Source organism: Haliotis asinina, chromosome 3, assembly GCF_037392515.1.
Source record: "Haliotis asinina isolate JCU_RB_2024 chromosome 3, JCU_Hal_asi_v2, whole genome shotgun sequence".
Classification (NCBI taxonomy): domain Eukaryota; kingdom Metazoa; phylum Mollusca; class Gastropoda; order Lepetellida; family Haliotidae; genus Haliotis; species Haliotis asinina.
The window spans coordinates 44842159-44861205 of NC_090282.1; the positions used below are offsets into that span (position 1 = coordinate 44842159).

Here is a 19047-nt window from a genome sequence, read left to right on the forward strand (position 1 = left end):
ATCATATTTACGAAGGTTATATTTAGGAACCAGGCGCCATTCACAAAACATATTCTTTGATCAGTGAAACAGTCATCAAATTGACATAGCGCGAGTAATTGCTCTTGCAGATAAAACAAAAAACAAGCGATGTGATCACAAAAATGTTATGAATGACTGGCAATATGAAAAATGAAATTATGAAAAATAAGTATAGAAAATATTTCAAAGTATATCACTCACCCATGAAAACGTCAGTATCTGCATAGTTTCCACATGAGCGCACTCGCTCTTTGAAGCGTTTGGCTAGAAAGGCCTGCAACATAAAAAGATAGAGCGATCATAGGCTTAGTCCTTAGATGCAGGTTAGGCGTGAGACAAGCATCTGTGAAGGTGTACACTATCTTGCCACAGTGTCGCAGTCAGATGCTATAGCCTCGGCAGGACACTCTGCTCCAAAGGCTGGTCGCCGCACGTAAGCTAAGCTAGAATACACGTACATCGCTTTATGCGAGAGTGATGGTGTGGGTGGTGAAACAACGTCGACTTGGCACAGATCGCACTCACTCGCTAGTTCTATACAGATCAGAGGGAGGGGTTCCCCGGGGCGAGTAAGGTACAGGCTATAAAGCTCACTTTTAGACGAATGTAACGGTATGGGTTGAGGGTGTTATTAAAATAGATAGGATTCATCACTCTCACCAACCTGCTTTTCAAATAAAAGTCCATGAACTCAGCCAGGTATGAATAGAACCAAAATGAGCGCCAATCACAGAGTCCAGGGCTGTTTTCTCTGCTATACTAAGAATTGCACATAGTTTAAGAATAGCGCACCCATTGGTAAGCACTGGGCATAACAAGCGTGCAGTTTCATAACGGTTCATCATCGGAAAGGGGGAAAATGCGGGTGAGTCCTAATGGATGCTTATCGCTGAATAATCTAAGGACGCGTTATTTTCCTTGTGAATCAGGTAGAAGCGTTAAATCAATATTCTTAGCGTAATAAGCAGTAGAAGACAAACTGTTCATCCCATCCATGCCTACCTAGAAGACAGCAGCGCAGAGAAAGTAAGGAAGTACAAACGGTTTAGAGAGAAAGGGTTTCACTTGCCTGATAATCTCAGCACTTTATACACCTGCTTTCGCCTCCTGAATTCAAGTTACCAATTTTTGGTAGATCTCTATACATTTTGCGCCTGGCCTCTACAAGTGCACTGCAGTGGACTGTCCACCCATATATGCCGAGATATTGTGTTCCGATGCGAAGGTGTTGGTTGTAGGGTTATCCTAGTGACGGTTTGACAACACAAATGATTTGGAACTGCGTAAGATGTATCACGAAGTTATGGTACGACGTCACTGGTCCACCGGTAACCACCCCCACCTCGCTAAAGAGCCGTTCGTCCTACTTGTCAATCACATATCACATTGATTGTAATATAGACCGTATTTATTAAGGGCGGGCTCAGTAGTGTTTTCGCCCTTAGGTTCCTGTTAACAGAGCGTGTTGCGGGCCGCCTTTACCCTGGCTCTCTCGTCAATAACAGAATTATATGTTAGTTATGCGCGCCGTATTGTGAGATAGACTCAAACGACGAGCTCCTATATCATGTATTATTGATGGATTTGCTGTGGATTAATTGATTCTGTTGGTGATAGCATTAAACAGAAACAACGTTAACAGATTAATTCCGTCAAGAGTGTACAATAATGGCGCATTGGACAGAACAATACCTTTGCACGAGATTTCTACAGCGGAGTGTTCATTTTCTGATGACACTGTTAACATGATCTTAACCCTAGGTGCTATTGTTAACTTGCTTTACGTGATTTTTCAAAATAGTTTCGCGTTGGCCTGCTGGTCAGTGACATGTAGGAACCGTGTCGGGGTAATGTCTACCGGTATCGTTATTTGAAACAGAAACAGGATGACCATGTAAAGCAATGCATTTGAATACTGAAGCAAATACGAATTTACACTGACGTGTCATATTAAACATGTAAAATAGCAAATACTATATCTGTCTCAAAATACTCTGTATGAAATGTGAATTTAAGATAACAATGTACTTCAAAATAGCGTTCACTTATTTAATATTGCTCGTAAGATACCAAGTACAGTAATAGCCAATATCAAGCTGAATTTTAAAGTAGTAAAAAATCATATTTACATAATTTCATCTCCATTAGGATTTCATTTCTTTCTATCCCAACATTGTCCCGAAGACAATGTATGTTAAAAATCATTATGTGGGTTTATGCTCCATTTTGAATTTATTGAATACAGTTCGATTTTCCACAGCTTCGGTACTCCGATAACAATGACAACAAGAAAGATGTTTCCTGAAATAGTGTTTGGCGAAGTGTACAGGGAAAACAGGACTCGGCAACTGTGCGTGATAAAGGGGGCGGGTCGTGGCGCTCAGATCGAAGGCAGGGACAGAGAATTGTATTCAAACATAACCATTGAGTGGAAATGCCCATATTTGGTTAGTAATACACCTACAATATACGCGGAAATTGTTCTAGCTGGATAACAGCCACTGCGAGTGATAGGATAACATGTAGACATATATGTATGGATTCGTGATGGTGGTGTGCAACAAACCGTCTTCAGTGTGATTCATTTGTACTATATCGGTCTGCTTAATGTGGGAGGAAAGACCATAATAACAAACGCTACCGTTAGGCCTACACGATGTGTGGGGAGCCAGTGTGGATATTTGGAACCCTGAATTGTGCCTGGATTCAGTTATCGTGTTCTTATATGTTTCCCTCAGTTAGTCCAATTATAAAAGTCCATCATACAAGTCTGTCGATGATTGGATCTGGACCAGACAAACCAGCTGCGCGCAACGTCCCGTGTTGGAATCACCTGACACCCAATTCACTGCCCCTTGAAACAAGCGTAGGTTGTTGACATATATTCAAACCCGGAAGCCCTGTTGGTCAATCCCTGCTGGTGTGTGCCCTAAATATAAATAAGCGCCACTTCAGGTTTCCCTCGTACATCAGTCAAGTGGGAGATTGCTCGAAGCAACATTGAACACAAAAGACAAAAACACCGCATCTTAAACAAGACACCCGTCTCTTTCATGTTTATTTTATGATATTTGTTCCTTAACTGATTACTGTATGGGCAAACGGTGACATCTCCAGGAGCTTGTCCTACCTTGCATGCGTTCACTCAGAGCCACATATGTATCAAATGTAGGACTTATATATGACATTCGTAGGAACAGAAATTTTTGTTTTGTCCAAGACCCGGCTGAAAGTGGGCCACTGCAGCTACTGAGCATCAGTGACCACCAGGAATCGCCTGTGAGTTTTTGTGTTGTCATTTTTTTTCAAGTCAGTGTAGAATGCAGTACTTTTGAATTAGGTCTGGTACTATATAATGTTTTAATGATGAGGAGGAGGAATCGTTGTTCACATTATCAACCATGATCATGATTTGTCAGCTCCTTCTGGGCAAGGTCATGCACTTGGGCATAGCGGAAACATCGTCACCAAACGTTTGAACAGTTGATGTCGGTATGGATTGCATATTAACACGTCATTACGAGGTATTTGTATTAACCGTCAGTAATGATGTCATTCTCCCAGTCGCTCTGGTAGTTGGCTGACATCGTGTGTTCCTCGCTGACTGGATGTATAATGAGATTTATTCAGGAAACTTTGTCTGAAACACAACCATAATGGCTCTAACGATCATGTCACAAACGTCTAGGTGTTAATTGGCTCTAGATGAGATGACGTCCCTTCGCTTCAGAACAGGTTTCTCATACATATCACCGTCTTGTCCTACAAACAGTAATGGACTATATATATATAGAAGGTTGGTCGCGTGCCAAGTCGGGCTATTGTTCATAGTTTTTAAATCCCACACCCCCTCGTCTCAAATTCTTACATTCGGCATTACAGCCCAATGGCATATATCTGAGTACTCATTTCGCTCTTGAATCTCGTCCTAGCTGCTTCACCTCATGTATTACTGAGCTCACGAACCATGCTTCCCGGACTGACCCGTCATCCGGCTCGCCGTTAACGGCCATTGTGTATGCAGGAAGCCCCGACAGTCAAACCATCGGGGATAGCGGAACAATTTACAACTCTTCCCCGACAGTCCAATGACCTTTGGTTCAAATTGAACCGAAGGTGCTAACGAAACACGGGCCCTTGGCATTAACCTCTCACAATGACTTTACCTTCATATTTCTAACAGAGAAAATGCATTGCCCACAGAGAGTGCCGTGGCCTGGCCTGAAGGTGGCATAGTGGCGTGGGTGGTTTCACAACGTTTACGTTGGCCCTGGGACTTGTGTAGACCTCCACAGTCTATATTCGATTTGCAAGCATCATCTCCGCAGGCACAGCAGCTTGCCAGCGTCATCGCCACTTCCCATAGCATCCAAGTATGGAATTAATTGTTACTGCAGATCTTTGGTTGCTGCGGACCACGCACGGGTCGACTGGTAGGATCATTTGATCGTTTTGTTTTTAATTTATCGCGTGTATATATGCTTTACACTGTACATTTCATCATTAATGACACACAGCACGTTTATGAAAATATCTCATTAACAGTTTCAATAGATATTATTGGTTCAGTCAAGATGAATATAGCCAAGGTAAGATGAAAAATATACAAGTGGTCTAAATGCGATTTTGCTATTAAATATACTTGAAAATTGTCACCATAACGTGTGGACAAAATAGTCACAGAGGGCAAAAAAGTCACAAGGATTTGATACTGCATGTCATTATCTCCACGTGCGTGGTCATTAAAAAGCAAAAGAAGTCAAGAAATCGAACACACATTTGAAATAATACATCGATGTAAAATATTAGCAGTTTTAGGTTTTGCAATCAAGCCCTAGACTAAATGCCACCGATCAGAAGGTCATAGTTCGCATAAGCCTATCGTAAAGCAGGAGATGAGAATACAATGTTGAACTTAGGGCTCAATACAACCGCTGAGAATGTCATAAGTAAGATGATGGTCATAAGCCCTTACAGACCAAGTGGTAACCTATATCTCAACTCAGAATAGAAGAAATATCACAATGGACCGAAGATGGGACGATATAGTTGGACTTAGCATCGAGAATGTCATCATAAACAACATGCACGTAATAAAGCATTCATGGAAAGCACTTACACGTCTTGAATTGCAGAATGGATAGCAAACGAAGAGTCTGACAGCTCTGCACGGTGGGAAGACGTTTGGAACAAGACAATGAAACAATACATTTGATTCTTTAAGATGAATGATAAAGTTTGATAAAGCTTTGTGCTACATTAAACAACATTGCCCTGGACACGAGCAAGTGATCGATCAGATCTCATAGCGAACGGACAAATAGTATGGTGTGTGACGTTTCAGTAAGACATCATGATTATTGTCAGTTCTGAACTGAAGAAGAAACAAATCAGTCAGCAGTATATGCCTGGCAGTTATCATACTATCAAAATGAAGACTTGTTTTATGTATGACCAACCTTCTTTGTGACTGTGTAGTCATCGACTGATAGAGTTGGTGAGTGAGTGAGTGAGTGAGTGAGTGAGTATAGTTTAGTTGTACCAAAATTCTAGTATATCCAGCATTGGGGGATGCCAGAAATTGGATTCACACATTGTACCAATGACGGAAACGAACCTGGCCTTTCGGCGTGACGAGAGAACGCTTATAACCATCATACCACCACACCACCGACAGAAATTGCGCGAGTACTGCTGACCTTGAAGGTCTCTTTGACATTCAACCGTCAGTTTTCTCGATTCAGGTAGACCAGACGCGCATCACCAGTAATACAGTCTTGTAAGACCAGTAAGAACCTTGCGCTTATTCTTTTGCTCACTAAAATGATTTTTCATTTCCATGGCTCGTATTTACTGTTTACCCTTAGGAAATTTTGAGTAGTATAACAGATTGGAAACATACCATATTTTATTTATATCACTAACTGTTACAGTTCATATTCGTGAACCGTGTGTGGTATGCTTAAGTAAGCACATATTTTGTGTCTGTTCCTATATTCACCAACATATTGCTGCACAAGCTACTGTAGCAGTTGTTCAAACACTACTTTAAAACGAGGCATGACAGATACAGGAATGAGGAAATAACGTTGGACGTTTCAGTAAAACATCAAGCAGGAACGGTGCCAGTGACGCAGTCGATTGTCACTTCTTGCTGCAAAACCTTTAGATACTCCTTCATCCTCATCGAGAAACGCACTTTATGACACAGTTTGTAGAATCAAATTTACCGAAGAAGAATAACTGTGAATAAGCTTTGAATGTTTTACCTATATTTTTCCCATTACCTGTCAATATCACACCTAATATCAAATATATATTCTACAGTAAAGAAATATGTTTCGTGTTGATTTTCATTATTGTGGTGCATCCAGGTTTGTGGTCAACACCTAGTAGCTTCACCATTGTCAGAAGGAAGTCTAAACATTGAAAGGCCCAGTTCATATATTTTCAACAATATTTTATATACATGCATTGATGCAATGGAAGACTTCCTGTCCCTTACGACTTATCTGAGATCCATAACTGGAGACGAACATATTCCAAACAGAGAACACGTGCCGTATGTGGAATGTAAACAATTGCTCTGTAGTGTCCAAAATTGTCGCATGCGGCGTTGTCGGTGTATGCCGAACTGATTTCATTTTATGCGTAGGATATTCGTATTTGAAATGCTGTTCGCCAGGTTATGTACGTCCTATGGGCTAGTATCCATTGTCTTGAATGAATAAACAAGCAAGTAATATTTCTTAGAGTAAATTATGTGATAGCCTCCCAGAGGACTGAGTCTTATTGAGAGAATTGCAAGATGTACTTTTAAGAGAATTGTTGGGAAGTAGTGCCTTTAAGGACACGAAGTCGAAAGTTAGCTTTGATGTTGACGTTTTTGTCTGGATAACGCTAATTTTCTTGGAATGTCTTTTTATGATAGTCGACAAAAAGTCAATGTCAATACTAATTACGTATACCGGAAGTCAGTGTTCGATCTAATGAAGGTTTGCTGGAATGTTTAATGTTTGTATGATGAGATTGTTTTACAGTGGTTAGGAGAACATATGCTGAAACAGATATAGAGATTTATTTTACATTTTAGGTATTGTTGACTTGAGGCACCCGCGGTATCTGCATAAGGTGGAACGAACTAAGTCAACTAATTTTAAACGGTTGTCTGTGGTCTCTGGAGACTAATAAGATAAACGGCAACCACCTGTTTCCGTATCGTGATAATAGCACTGAACATTCAGAAATAGATTCCAACGTAATTGAATATGAACAGATGTTGGCTCGTCCTTACACTCCGGTTCAGTGGCTAAAAGAGAACACATTTGAAATGCCAAATACACTTAAGTTTCCATATACTCGCCCATATGTTCCCTCATTCTGTCTCTCTGTTACATACATTGACGTCCAGGACGTCGTGCAGCAGTCGTGCCGGTGGAACTCCGACACAAAGCTTCAACGAGACTAGACATGATCACACTTGACTTTCCAGGGAAGAACTGTACTCGAAGGATAGCTATAGCTTGATTCACAAAGTTTTATTTGTGACGCTGTTATCGTTAGGGCTGAAACTTTCTGCTAATGAAGCTGCAATCACAACTAATATTACAATATTAATATTGATATATTACAGATGTTGGCTGGTCATTCCGCTCCGGTTCAGTGCCTAGCAGAGTACACTTGGTATCAGATACATTAATGTGTATTAATACATATGTATGTATTGGTGGTGATATGATTTACCTATATAATACACCTATGTAATGCGTGATGTATTTTACTTACGAATATGTGAAAACAAGCAGCATAACTGTGACATAAAAACCCTGTGTTTTTATTTTAGACCTGGTTAACAAAAGCAGGATAATCTAGATATGAATTACACGCATGTGAACATTTCTGAAAAGCTGTGATATCTCTTTTGTCAGGATGAATCAGGTATCAGTTGTCATCTTCAACACATATCTCATCGTGCAGGGTGTCTTGAAACAGGGTGCTTGGATACAGGATGGCCTGGTTTGGTAAATGTGGAGTTGGCAATCGAAATGTTAGCATTTTCTACGTACCCGTCACATACAACGTCGAAGTACCTGTCACACATAACCCTGCAGTACCTGCCACACACAGTTTTGAAGTACCCATCACACAGGCCTATTTTTATGCAACATATCTCAAATGTTAACACATAACACTCAATATGTGGCTGAAGAAATACTTGTGATTGCCTACTTCCATATTATTTACACATATAATGATCGTAAATTTCTCCTTCATGCATTTGTATGATTATTCATAATTGAATGTTACAGTTTAAAGTGACATTAGAGCAAGACATTTGTTTAAACGTGTTTCACGGCAGCATGCCAGCACCTGCGCTAATCATTCTCTGTCACGACAGACTGAATAATGCTACACTGTATACCTTCATGTTCACTGTTCTTTTTATATGCATAAGTGGAAGATGCCGTCAAATGTTGAGGTATGCACAACCGTTTCAACGTTGAAAATGGTTTACAACAAATGCTTTGTTCAAAATTGCACAGGGGAACTTTTACAAATGGATGATGTGAGATCAAGACGGTTGATACTAAATTGTACTTGTGATATTAAGTATTGAGATTGCTTTATTTTGTATCTCCCCCTAACTATCTTAGGAAGTGACGCTTAGAAGGACAAAACCTCCACGACCAAGAAGTTGGTAACGCTCATGGGTTTGATAGAGTACATCGAAGTTGATAATGCATTGCCAGTGTCTATTCCACACCAGTTCACTCTTTGACGACATCCTTTGTAGATCCTACACGCCAAGCCCAACGTCTGTACGGCACAACGCTGGCGAGTGACCTCACTGGCTGCATACGTACATGTGTGCAATCAATCAGTGCTTCAAGACGTCCACGCGTGGGCGTTTGGACATTGCTATATGTCTTAATCCCACCCTGTTTTTCATAATTCATTTTGTATGCGTCCAGTGTGGTTCCTCTTTCCCCGACTTTCTCGGAGACAATTTTAAAGAGAAGATATGAGGTTATATCTGATTATTTTAAAAATGGCTTACATGCACGCAGTTTTATGCACGACTTATGAACCAGAGTGAAAAGCACAACAAAAGCTTCTGACATCAGAAATGAGAGTTAGTGCGCCAATACAATGTTGTTTTGTTTTACCTGATGTGTAATTTGTGCAGACTTATTTTTTTTCTCTTTAGCGACGAAAAACATTCTTCACTACTACATTTTAATGGCAGGACATAGTGAACGAGACTGCCATTTTACATATTTAATTATGAAATGTTTACATGAATATACATTGACCTATTTTACATCGCTATTTAAGGACAGAATTTTCTGCTCTATTCCCTCGGCAACTCTGTGATGCTGGATATAAGACGATAAAAATAAACTGCAATAAAGAAGCTTGAAATAACCTGCAAAGTTGACAGACATATAGGAAGGTAATCAAACCACTAAACCTATGATCCGTTTACCAGTAGTCTTACTCATTGATCGGCAACAGTCCTGTTAAGGATGACAATGTTATAAGCTGATCGGCATTTGCCAATTAATCACTGGCACTGCGATGCTGGTAGTCCGATGGCCTTGAGCGAGGAGCTAATTTGTCCGGTCCAGTCACCCATAGTTTGGGATGGTTGTCGGGATGACATATGGAGTAATTGCTACACACATGAAACTTCGTTGAATGAGTTTCATTTAATCATTTCAGGACTGAATTTGCGACTCCACACCAAAACGACCCCATTTCTACATTGTGACGAGTTTATCATCCTCGATGAGTCAATTGTTTGTCATGGGGTAGAATGGGCTATTACTCAATCCGTCATTGCGTGGTGGGAAAGCTCTTTGTTATATGATTAAAAGTGCGATGCACACGTGTACCACCTGATGACGCCATCATTTTGTAGGTAGTTTGAGATGACTAATTGTTGACACACTCTGACCAAGCATCTGTATTCCTGTACTGTGTTATGCGTTTCAGTGAGCATTGTGTCCTATCACACTCAAAATGCACCGAAAATGTCCCGAGGCTAAACTGATAGCACATTTTCTCTTTTTCACTCTAAAACTACTCTGACATTAGCAGGTGAGATTTAACGAGATGTTTTCGTTAGAAATATCAGTTTAAGATCAGATCCGGATTTCACGTCCATTTATGTTTATTTTTTTCAGAGAAAAAACATATATGGGATGTTTATTACCACCTGACTGTTCAGATCCCCATTCAGCTTCTCTGTAGGCTGTGGGGTAGCCTAGTGGTTAAACCGTTCGCTCCTCAAGCCGAAGATCCGCGTTCGATTCCCAACATGTGTGCACCGCGTAAAGTCATTTTCTGGTGTCAGGGTCTTGCTGGATCTTGCTCCGTGGCGTTAACGAGACTCACTCACTAGCGTCTATTTTGAACATTTTTGCAACATGAAGAAAACAGAAATCCTAGTATTTCGAAACGGAGGATTCTTACGAAATTATGAGAAATAGTATATATTATTAGTATTATAGCTATCTCGGAATAATGTTTTCCACTCGCCTGTCTTGAACTAAATATACTGAGACCCTTACCAGTAAAGCTACTAAGGCTGTAATGGCTATCAAACGGTTATCCTACAAATATCCAAATATGTCTGCAAGGGTTCTTTCAAGCTCTTAGACAATAAAATAAAAGCAATGTTACTTTACGGTGCAGAAGTATCGGGTTATCAGGAAAGAGAAGTTATTAACAAATTCCACACTATTTTTTTATAAATTTGTACTCGGAGTAGGTAAGCATGTGTCTAGTAACGCAGTATTAGCCGAATGTGGTAGATGTTGCATTAGTATTGAGTATCAGATTAAATTCATCCGATTCTCTTGTAAACTGTTATGTATGCCTACTGATAGCTATCCCAAACAAGCTTATATTCTTATGAAAAAACTTGATAATTGTAACAGAATTACCTGGGCATCTTATATTAGGACATTCTTAAACATGTAGTGCTTTGGTTTTGTTTTGGGTAAGCCAAGAAGTTGGTACTGGCAATGACTTTCTAGCTGTATTTAAACAAAGACTTATAGATTCTGCAAAGCAAAATATGTTCAGCAAAATAAATGAGTCAGTTCATGTATCTTATTATAAATCACTAAAGTCATTACTGGATGTTGAGTACTTTATCTCCAATGTGCATCTAAAGGAACATAGACTTCATTTATGCTTATTACGTATTCAACAACAGCCAATCCTCTGTAATGTAAGATTTAAAGTTGACAGTGGAATCAGCAAAATATTTAAAATGTGTAACAGTAATAGTTTGGAAGATGAAGCACAAAAATAAAAGTCATTTTCTAATTGTTTGTGATGCATATTCCAATCTAAGAAGCAAATATTTACCAGAACTAAATTGTCCATCTACCGTAAGCAAATATTATAAGTTGTTAACATGCAAAAATAGGAATCTACTTAAAAATTGAGCTATTTATTAAACATGCTCCATATAAAAGGAATTGTATCCAGAGATAAACGACACATACATATTTAGTCTGAAGTCTGTCTTTAAACCATATCGTACATGCATCATATATCACCTTGCATTTGCTGTACATGGGCCAATGACCTTTATACCGAAATAAAATCTATCTTTGCACATGTTCTTAAGTGCTATTCGGTTGTAACTGTTTTATAGCTTGTGCATAACATCTGGTAATATCTCACTTTGTGAGAACAAAAACACCGTTTTCACATGCCTACATAATACGCCTGCTTATCCATATTTGCAGGTTCAATTTCCATACAGTGTCTCTTTATCACTGTTCATAGATTAGAAACTATAGTCCGTTTATGTTTACTGATCCCAACATTTTGCAGAACAAAACATAACATGCCCGACTCACGATTTATTAATTATATTTGCTGATAAGTCCAAACATAATGTCCTTTCATCGACATACGGTGCTTTTGATAGTTTCGCTTTCCGCTCGTTGAATGTTTTAATGTAATGTCATAATTTAAGAACACTGATAAACGAGATACCTATGTAGGGTATATAGATAATTGAACAGGCGTGTCATTGTAACGACAGGAATGAAGTGATCTGATGATACATATTCACTGCTATCGATCTTTCATGGACGTTACCTATTCATGATACACACAAAACGTCACGTTCAACCAGGCTTTTTGAACAGTCTCCAAGTAGCATTGAACTCCGTGTTTTCTTGCAAACATCAGTGCAATTATCGTCATGTTGCGTTATGAATAATATATGCTACAAGTGTGTAAACAGTCTTTTCTGCCTTTCAAGGTCATTTTCGACTTTTGGATACCTGTTGCTATGGCAACCAGAGAAGCTATTTAGTTATATCACCGCCATTACTATCTTCCATGGCAGAGTCAAGTTTCACAAAAATTTACCTTTTGAATAAATTGAAGACATATTGCAGTGTAATTAATTGACAATAGAGCTGTAATTACATGCATGTTGTCTTGTTTCCGTTACCAGTTACTATATTTAGTCACGAGTAACCCGGAGCATAATACTTTATCCCAGCCCTGTAAAACATTTTTGAAAACTGTTTCATATATAGGTTCATGCCTTTGTAATCTCACATGGCAGTGTTACGTCTGACACTGGCACATCACAGCTTCATCTTTTGGAGTGAGTGAGTGAGTTCAGTTTTACGCAGCATTTAGCAATATTTCAGCCATAGTCTGTAAATGTTCGAGTCTGGACCAGACAATCTAGTGATCAACAACATGAGCATCGATCTGCGCAACTGGGAACCGATGACATGTGTCAACCAAGTCAGCAAACCTGACCACCCAATCCCGTTAGTCGCCTCTTACGACGTAGCATAGTTGCCTTTTATGGCAAGCATGGGTTGCTGAAGGCCTGTTCTACCCCGGGACCTTCACGGGTTGATCTTTTGGAAGATTGTTAGGTGCATATTACTAACAGTGACTTTATTGCTATTGTCATTGCCATTATGTCATGTATTGTCAGTGATAATGTACGGACGCTGCATTGGTACCTACACTGTATTTTGTACCGACGCTGTACTGACAGTCGTTTCTTCCCAGTAAGTTGTATTGCTTAGTAAACTTAGTCAATTTACCATATGTTGTCAATTCTGAACCAATTCTTCGCTGTTGTTCGTTAACACTGAAACGTTTTGGGAACAGATTTGTTTTCTTATCCCGTTGATTCATTTTTTTGTAAATAGAAACGGAAGAATATGTGTATGTGTAAGTTACAATACCCTATGAACTGTTAAGGCTCATGGTCAATTTGCAATTGGGTGGATATTGTATATTGTGTACTTATTACATGAATGCACAAATCCAACGCGGCATCCACACACAACTCACCAAATTTGCCATCGAACCCACTCAGCCAAAGCGGCTTCCACTTTCGAGTTTGTGTGATAGCGATTAGGTGTGGAAGCCGTGGAGACAAGGTCAGTGGCTGATTTTGAGTGTTGCTGATTAGATGTGGAAGCCGTGGTGACAAGGTCAGTGGCTGATTTTGAGCGTTGCTGATTCGGTGTGGAAGCCGTGGTGACGAGGTCAGTGGCTGATTTTGAGTGTTGCTGGTTCGGTGTGGAAGCCGTGGTGACAAGGCCAGTGGCTGATTTTGAGTGTTGCTGATTAGATGTGGAAGTCGTGGTGACAAGGTCAGTGGCTGATTTTGAGCGTTGCTGATTCGGTGTGGAAGTCGTGGTGACAAGGTCAGTGGCTGATTTTGAGCGTTGCTGATTCGGTGTGGAAGCCGTGGTGACAAGGTCAGTGGCTGATTTTGAGTGTTACTGATTCGGTGTGGAAGTCGTGGTGACAAAGTCAGTGGCTGATTTTGAGTGTTGCTGATTCGGTGTGGAAGCCGTGGTGACAAGGTCAGTGGCTGATTTTGAGCGTTGCTGATTCGGTGTGGAAGTCGTGGTGACAAGGTCAGTGGCTGATTTTGAGTGTTGCTGGTTCGGTGTGGAAGTCGTGGTGACAAGGTCAGTGGCTGATTTTGAGTGTTGCTGATTAGATGTGGAAGCCGTGGTGACAAAGTCAGTGGTTCATTTTGAGTGTTGGTGATTAGGTGTGGAAGAGTGAGTTAGATGGCTAATTTGGTGTGGGTTAGATGGCTGACTAGGATACACCTACACAGATCAGAGCTAAACCGCTGTTAGGTGAAGCCTGTAGTTTATAACAACAGTGGTATGACTGATGGGAATCTTGAATGAGTTCATGGTAATCTGGAGGTATGTAACAGCCTTGATCACGGTTGATTGATGGTTGGAGCCCTTTGATGTAGATTGCTTCTTGGAGGTCTCTGATTTTGAAGTCTTTGGTGTTGGTTGTTATGACAATGACTTTGTTCCACTGGATGCTGTGTTTATCACGGATGTGGTCTGATAAGACTGATTTTGAGACTCAGGCTAGTTTTGATACTGAGCTTGGACGCACTTTGTTTCTGGTCGTGCAGACTCTGGATGTTTCAGAATATTATGTTGGCAATTGGTGGCAACGTGGTCTATTGTTACCACTGTTGGAAGCTGATGGCTGGAAGGTGAGAATATAGAAAAGCGGGCTATAACAACGCTGACGTGTGTAAGGTTATATATTACGTGATGAATATTTACAATTACGTGTGTTCTAGGTATACATGTAAAGGTAATAAACGAGCCGACGAATGAATATCTTCTGTTCTTCCAACAAATCCATCCTAAAAGTTAAAAAAATCAGGTGTCAAGACAATAACAATAATTGTACAAACCCACACAGACATATATGTGTGTAAATATTAATAAGGATATATGCTTTCTCTATCTCTCACACTCTTTCTGTCTCTCCCTTTCTGTCATTTGGTGTTTGTTTCCCTCGATCATTGGATGTCCGTCTCAGCGTCACATCGTATTATCAATCTCAACTCCCCGAGGAGTATACAACTCTTCCTGCCACTAGGCGCACCGAGTTTATTGTGTCTCTCTCATCCCAATTCACCTGCTGGGTGGACTTCGACAGATAGTCACATTACTTTGTCCAAGTTTACTGCACGTTGCTGTACCCGCCACTAGGTGTATGCACGTATTCATGTGGCCACCATCTGGTCATATACCAACGGATTCATGGGTTCTTTTAAGTGCACAAAGTTATGTAATGCACACTAGGGATTGTGACAACTCGGAAAGAGTCTGCGAACAATGTTGACTCCTAGGTTTTTACACCCGGTCACAGGTGGGCTCGATCCAGACAACTCGCTGGATCACTAGCCTGGCGCTTTAGCCATCTCATCCACCGCGCACCCGAGGAATGAATGGCTTTGGTGCATTGTGGAAAAGAACTCGAGTGAGAAAGGACATGGGTTGCTTCAATAGTCTCCCGCCAACTCCTGCAGTAAAAATAAACCTTCACTGTAAATAAATTCACTTTCGTTATGCAGTGATATATGACACTTAAGGGATTGAAATTCTTGATAAATCATTGGCAAATATGAAAGTGATCATTTCGCCCTTATAACTTGTAATCCTTCGCTGAGAGACTCGCAAAAAGATGAAAAGAACCTCTGAAAGAGATGATTCCTTCCCTTGACGCTTCTGACTTGTATTCGCTAATATCTTTTCCTTCACCACTTTTTTCGGGCAAGCCAATTGTTACTCTTTGTCCCTAAATCAACTCCCACCACCCATAAAGTAAGGTCGCTCCTTCTGTTTAACACTTGAGAAACACATTAATTTCCTTGTAAAATGATATGTGCTTATCCATGGCCCAGACATCACTTATTGAAGAACCTTACACCATCGCAGATGAGCTCATTAATAAGGCCCTATGGCTTTTCCACCTGTTGTGAGTAAGTCTTTCATTTCCTTGTGGACAATCTCGATCCGCCTTCGCGGGTGGGGACCTTTCGTGTCTGCGATCGCGGAGGAAATTATATCAATCCGCTAAACTGCAGAACTGTTTGTTATTGCGTCCAAGCAAAAGAATGGTTTGCGAAAGACGGTCACACAATACTGTTCTTAGCGTCCCTTTGTAATGTCAAATTGGTCACGACCAGCATCTTACTGTTTTATCAATATGTACACAGTCTTGATATGAGAATGATCTTCACAAACCTTGGATTTCTCAATACACGATATCGAAAATAAATATAGGTATTAATTGTGCATTTGGAATACAGAGGTTTTTGCATGTGGTCGTAAAACAAATCACACACAAATTTCGTAGTGTACACGAACAAAAGTATTTAATGCACATGGACGCCAAAGCGTGTGATCTTGTGTGAAAATATGACAAATATTAGAGTGTGCATTTTCAACCGTGGGTCAAGTACAGTCAAGCATTTGGGTTTGAACACGTACCATGAAATTGGAGGTGTGATACCTAGGTGTAGAAGGCCTAAACACGTACCGTGAATCGTCAGGAGTGGTACCTAGGTGTAAAAGGTCTAAACACGTACCATGAAACGTAAAGATTGAGGCCTGTGTGTAACATGAGTGAGTGAGTTTTCTTTTACGCCGCATTCAGCAATATTCTAGCCATATGGCGGCGGTCTGTAAATGATCCAGTCTGGACCAGATAATCCAGTGATCAACAACATGAGCATCGATCTACGCAAATTTGGAACCGATTACACGTGTCAACCAAGGCAGCGAGCCTGACCACCCAATCCCGTTAGTCGCCTCTTACGAGAAGCACAGTCGCCTTCTATGGCAAGAATGGGTTGATGAAAGCATATGCTACCCCGGAACCTTCACTGGTCCCGTGTAACATGAGAAGTGGTTCGAAGGTGTAGAAAGTCCTAAACACGTACCGTGAAATGTGACGCATGGCACCAAGGCGTAGAAAGCCTAAACATGTACTGCGAAACGGCACTGTTTGTATCTATGATGTAGAAAGTCTAAACACGTATCGCAAAACGTCATGGGTTGTACCTAAATGTAGAAGGCCTAAACACGTACCGTGAGACGTGAGGAGTGGTATGAAGGTGTACAAGGCCTAAACACGTACCGTCAGACGTGAGGAATGGCTCCAAGGTGTAGAAAGCCTAAACACGTACCGTGAGACGTGAGAGTGGAATCAAGGTGTAGAAGGCCTAAACACGTACCGTGAGATGTGAGGAATGGCTCCAAGGTGTAGAAGGCCTAAACACGTACCGTGAGATGTGAGGAATGGCACCAAGGCGTAGAAGGCCTAAACATGTACCGTGAGATGTGAGGAGTGGAATCAAGGTGTAGAGGGCCTAAACACGTACCGTGAGATGTGAGGAATGGCTCCAAGACGTAGAAGGCCTAAACACGTACCGTGAGACGTGAGGAGTGGAATCAAGGTGTAGAAGGCCTAAACACGTACCGTGAAATGTGAGGAATGGCTCCAAGGTGTAGAAGGCCTAAACATGTACCGTGAGATGTGAGGAATGGCTCCAAGGTGTAGAAGGCCTAAACACGTACCGTGAGATGTGGGGAATGGCTCAAAGGTGTAGAAGGCCTAAACACGTACCGTGAGACGTGAGGAGTGGAATCAAGGTGTAGAAGGCCTAAACACGTACCGTGAGACGTGAGGAGTGGAATCAAGGTGTAGAAGGCCTAAACACGTACCGTGAGATGTGAGGAATGGCTCCAAGGTGTAGAAGGCCTAAACACGTACCGTGAGATGTGAGGAATGGCTCCAAGGTGTAGAAGGCCTAAACACGTACCGTGAGATGTGAGGAATGGCTCCAAGGTGTAGAAGGCCTAAACACGTACCGTGAGATGTGAGGGATGGCTCCAAGATGTAGAAGGCCTAAACACGTACCGTGAGATGTGAGGAATGGCTCCAAGGGGTAGAAGGCCTAAACACGTACCGTGAGACGTGAGGAATGGCTCCAAGGGGTAGAAGGCCTAAACACGTACCGTGAGACGTGAGGAATGGCTCCAAGGAGTAGAAGGCCTAAACATGTACCGTGAGACGTGAGGAATGGCTCCAAGGGGTAGAAGGCCTAAACACGGACCGTGAGACGTGAGGAATGGCTCCAAGGTGTAGAAGGCCTAAACACGTACCGTGAGATGTGAGGAATGGCTCCAAGGGGTAGAAGGCCTAAACACGGACCGTGAGATGTGAGGAATGGCTCCAAGGAGTAGAAGGCCTAAACATGTACCGTGAGACGTGAGGAATGGCTCCAAGGTGTAGAAGGCCTAAACACGTACCGTGAGATGTGAGGAATGGCTCCAAGGTGTAGAAGGCCTAAACACGTACCGTGAGACGTGAGGAATGGCTCCAAGGTGTAGAAGGTCTAAACACGTACCGTGAGACGTGAGGAGTGGAATCAAGGTGTAGAAGGCCTAAACACGTACCGTGAGATGTGAGGAATGGCTCCAAGGAGTAGAAGGCCTAAACACGGACCGTGAGACGTGAGGAATGGCTCCAAGGTGTAGAAGGCCTAAACACGTACCGTGAGATGTGAGGAATGGCTCCAAGGTGTAGAAGGCCTAAACACGTACCGTGAGACGTGAGGAATGGCTCCAAGGTGTAGAAGGTCTAAACACGTACCGTGAGACGTGAGGAGTGGAATCAAGGTGTAGAAGACCTAAACACGTACCGTGAGATGTGAGGAATGGCTCCAAGGGGTAGAAGGCCTAAACACGTACCGTGAGATGTGAGGAATGGCTCCAAGGTGTAGAAGGCCTAAACACGTACCGTGAGATGTGAGGGATGGCTCCAAGATGTAGAAGGCCTAAACACGTACCGTGAGATGTGAGGAATGGCTCCAAGGGGTAGAAGGCCTAAACACGGACCGTGAGACGTGAGGAATGGCTCCAAGGGGTAGAAGGCCTAAACACGGACCGTGAGACGTGAGGAATGGCTCCAATTGCAAGGTGTAGAAGGCCTAAACACGTACCGTGAGACGTGAGGAATGGCTCCAAGGTGTAGAAGGTCTAAACACGTACCGTGAGACGTGAGGAGTGGAATCAAGGTGTAGAAGGCCTAAACACGTACCGTGAGACGTGAGCAGTGGTACAAAGTGTAGAATAAACATTCTCGTGAAACTCGACAATGTCAGACATAGTACTGGGAGCC

General features: G+C 41.7%; 2 protein-coding genes across 2 annotated transcripts in view; both read right to left on the reverse strand.

Moving 5' to 3' along the window:
• The window catches only part of LOC137278105 (uncharacterized), a 35129-nt gene extending 33799 nt beyond the window's left edge, over positions 1–1330 (reverse strand). The window contains exons 1-2 of the mRNA XM_067810224.1: positions 1091–1330; positions 223–295 (exon numbers count right to left, since the gene is read on the reverse strand). Of these exons, the coding sequence (XP_067666325.1) occupies positions 223–246 (24 nt within the window). The 5' untranslated portion in view covers positions 247–295; positions 1091–1330. The remainder of the gene's footprint in view (positions 1–222; positions 296–1090) is intronic.
• LOC137278103 (organic cation transporter protein-like) overlaps positions 1–19047 on the reverse strand; it is a 512032-nt gene that overhangs the window by 441665 nt on the left and 51320 nt on the right. The window lies entirely within an intron of this gene.